General features: G+C 36.2%; 1 protein-coding gene across 1 annotated transcript in view; it reads left to right on the forward strand.

Moving 5' to 3' along the window:
- LOC106470303 (LIM domain only protein 3-like) overlaps positions 1 to 2,533 on the forward strand; it is a 30,941-nt gene extending 28,408 nt beyond the window's left edge. Inside the window, exon 5 of the mRNA XM_022398908.1 lies at positions 2,304 to 2,533. Coding sequence (XP_022254616.1) covers positions 2,304 to 2,388 — 85 coding nt within the window. The 3' untranslated portion in view covers positions 2,389 to 2,533. The remainder of the gene's footprint in view (positions 1 to 2,303) is intronic.
- Positions 2,534 to 3,242: the final 709 nt, after the last annotated feature.

Raw genomic sequence — 3,242 nt, forward strand, 5'->3', positions numbered from 1 at the left:
TTTTTTGTTAGATAGCGTAGGATTTATTAACACCTTTTTTTGTTAGATAGCGTAGGATATAACAACACTTTCATGCCAGATAGCGTAGGATATAACAACACCTTTTTACTAGGATTATAAACTGTGTTGACGGTTTTATGTAGCGTAAATGGCGAAAAACTGAAAATATTTACGTCATACGAACAAGCATGTGAATACGAGAATACACGACATGTTCTATGTAAAGTTGTTATAGATTCCATTAGTTCCACCACGTATCTATTTTAAAACCTACACGACATGTTCTATGTAAAGTTGTTATAGATTCCATTAGTTCCACCACGTATCTATTTTAAAACCTACACGACATGTTCTATGTAAAGTTGTTATAGATTCCATTAGCTCCACCACGTATCTATTTTAAAACCTACACGGCATGTTCTATGTAAAGTTGTTATAGATTCCATTAGTTCCACCACGTATCTATTTTAAAACCTGCGCAGCGAACACTTTTCTTTTGAAGGTAAAGATAAAACTTATCCCAGTTTCAGCTCAAACATTTTCATAATTCATTCAGACTTTAACTTACCTGCGAATAACGTATTGTTAGAGATACAAAACGTTTTGACATTTTTTCATTTGGAGATATACGACTATTCAGATCTTCAGTTCAAATAAATATTGAATTTTTTATAGCTTTTTATAATCATGTTATTTGCATATGCAAAAATATATATTATACACAACAACGCCCTCTTTGCAGAAAAATGAAAATATCCGCCATTTTATTTCTGTTCACCCTATTGACGTTTGGTTAATGATATTGTTAGTTCTCCTTTAAGGCCGCTTTAGGTAACAGATAGGAAGTGAGATTATCACCCTGTAAACTCTCGATACCAGTGTATTCGTACAGTTCGAGTTTGTACATATAGAACGAACAGTCATCTGATCTGCTGATAACAAAGGCTTGGTAGCAACTTGTCTAAATATGATGATTTCTTAACAGATAAAGATAGAAAATAACGAAATACGTAAACTGTTGAAAATGAGGAATATTATCAACCGGGATTATTCCAGTACACCGATCTCATATTGGAGAAATAATCTTGACTATAATCTCGAAATGTGGCAAGCTTTTAGCAAAATATACAATTCTGTTGTGCATACAAAAATCAGATCAGTTATAAACGTATTTGTACTAACGATAAGTCTATGAATTGATGACGTCACTCTGAGTCAGACTCTGACAAGTAGGGGTGCAAGAATAGAAATACTTTTATCCATCGTCGAGTTTGTATATTTGCATGGTTTTTCTTCAGCATTCCTATACACTGTATCTGTTATTTACCCCCCTCTATCATGAAATGTCGCTAAATTAGCAATAAAGGGTAAAATAAATAGTTAATAACTCTAACAGTGAATACATAATACTATCTTGAATGGCATTATACAAAAGGTCGTGGCATGTGCACATTTGAACCTCACCCGTATACGTAAGGTTAAAAGGTTAAATGTTGTTAAGAGTAATGTAGCACTGAATGTAAAGATATATTGAAAGATTAGACTAATTACAGTTAAAATACTGGCCGTATGGTCAAGAAAATGAGGTCAAAAACAGAGGCTAAAACGTCCAAAGAAGCTGGCCAAACATATGAATTTGATTACACCTCTTCCTCCTAGTGTGATAGTCATAAACTAGACTCACGCTCAAGACGATGTTGACTACACTACAGATATTACTGTTCACTGAGCAGAATTCTGCTGCTCTAGGACTAGTATAACAGACAACTTAGACCAGAAAAATTAAGAAACTGTAGGGCAGTATTGTTGAACAAACTGTAAGGTAGTATTGTTGAACAAACTGTAGGCTAGTATTGTTGAACAAACTGTAGGGTAGTATTGTTGAACAAACTGTAGGGTAGTATTGTTGAACAAACTGTAGGGTAGTATTGTTGAACAAACTGTAAGGTAGTATTGTTGAACAAACTGTAGGGTAGTATTGTTGAACAAACTGTATGGCAGTATTGTTGAACAAACTGTAAGGTAGTAATGTTGAACAAACTGTATGGCAGTATTGTTGAACAAACTGTATGGCAGTATTGTTGAACAAACTGTATGGCAGTATTGTTGAACAAACTGTATGGCAGTATTGTATGTGAGAGAAGCGAATTCGTTTATATTTAAAAACTTTTTTTAGAATTACGGCTAAAATTAATGTACCTTCATACACGATTTGTTATGAAATAAAAAAGTAAAACTCGCTAAAAAAAGTTACATAAAAAGCACTTTCCAGCAGTCACCACTGGATGATTCTAATACTTTAGGATAAGACGCAGCCGGAAGTGGGTACCGACGCTTCTTCCGTTTCTAGCAGAGAAGCTGGGATGTTCTCTTCAACAAACAGGATAGGCGGAACTTGAAAAGGTCGGAAATACAATGGGCAAGTTTCGACGTGAAATAAATTCTTGGAACTTGGCAGTTATCGAACAATAAATCACGTTTGTTTGTTTTTCTAAGCTAATTCTCTTTTCGTTTGCTAACTTGTTTGTTGAATTTCGCATAAAGCTACTCAAGGTCTTGAATTGATAATGAAAGAAGCTTTATTAGCATATATACAACATTTCAACAAGCGTCTGTTTATCTGCACTGGCTATCCGAGGTAGGCGGTCAGGGGCGATCGACCCCTCCCTCTGCAGGTTGCGTATTCGAATCCCCGTCCCACCAAACATGCTCGTCCTCTCAGTTGTGGGGGCGTTATAATGTTATGTTCAATCCCACTATTCGTTGGTAAAAGAGTAGCCCAAGAGTTAGCCCTATTGGTATAGCTGTGCTTACCACGAGTATCAAACTTACTGCTGTTCTAATGAGGGGCAAATTACAGGAAAAGCAGCTAGTTAACTGCACCCACCTCCAGCTCTTGGTACATAATATTGTTATAAACAGCACCCACCTCCAGCTCTTGGTACATAATATTGTTATTAAGAGCACCCACCTCCAGCTCTTGGTACATAATGTTGTTATAAACAGCACCCACCTCCAGCTCTTGGAACATAATATTGTTATTAACAGTACCCACTTCCAGCTCTTGGAACATAATATTGTTATAAACAGCACCCACCTCCAGCTCTTGGTACATAATATTGTTATTAAGAGCACCCACTTCCAGCTCTTGGTACATGATATTGTTATTACCAGCACCCTCCTCCAGCTCTTGGTACATGATATTGTTATTACCAGCTCCCACCTCCAGCTCATGATACATG

The sequence above is a fragment of the Limulus polyphemus genome, unplaced genomic scaffold (genome assembly GCF_000517525.1).
Source record: "Limulus polyphemus unplaced genomic scaffold, Limulus_polyphemus-2.1.2 Scaffold3931, whole genome shotgun sequence".
Lineage (NCBI taxonomy): Eukaryota > Metazoa > Arthropoda > Merostomata > Xiphosura > Limulidae > Limulus > Limulus polyphemus.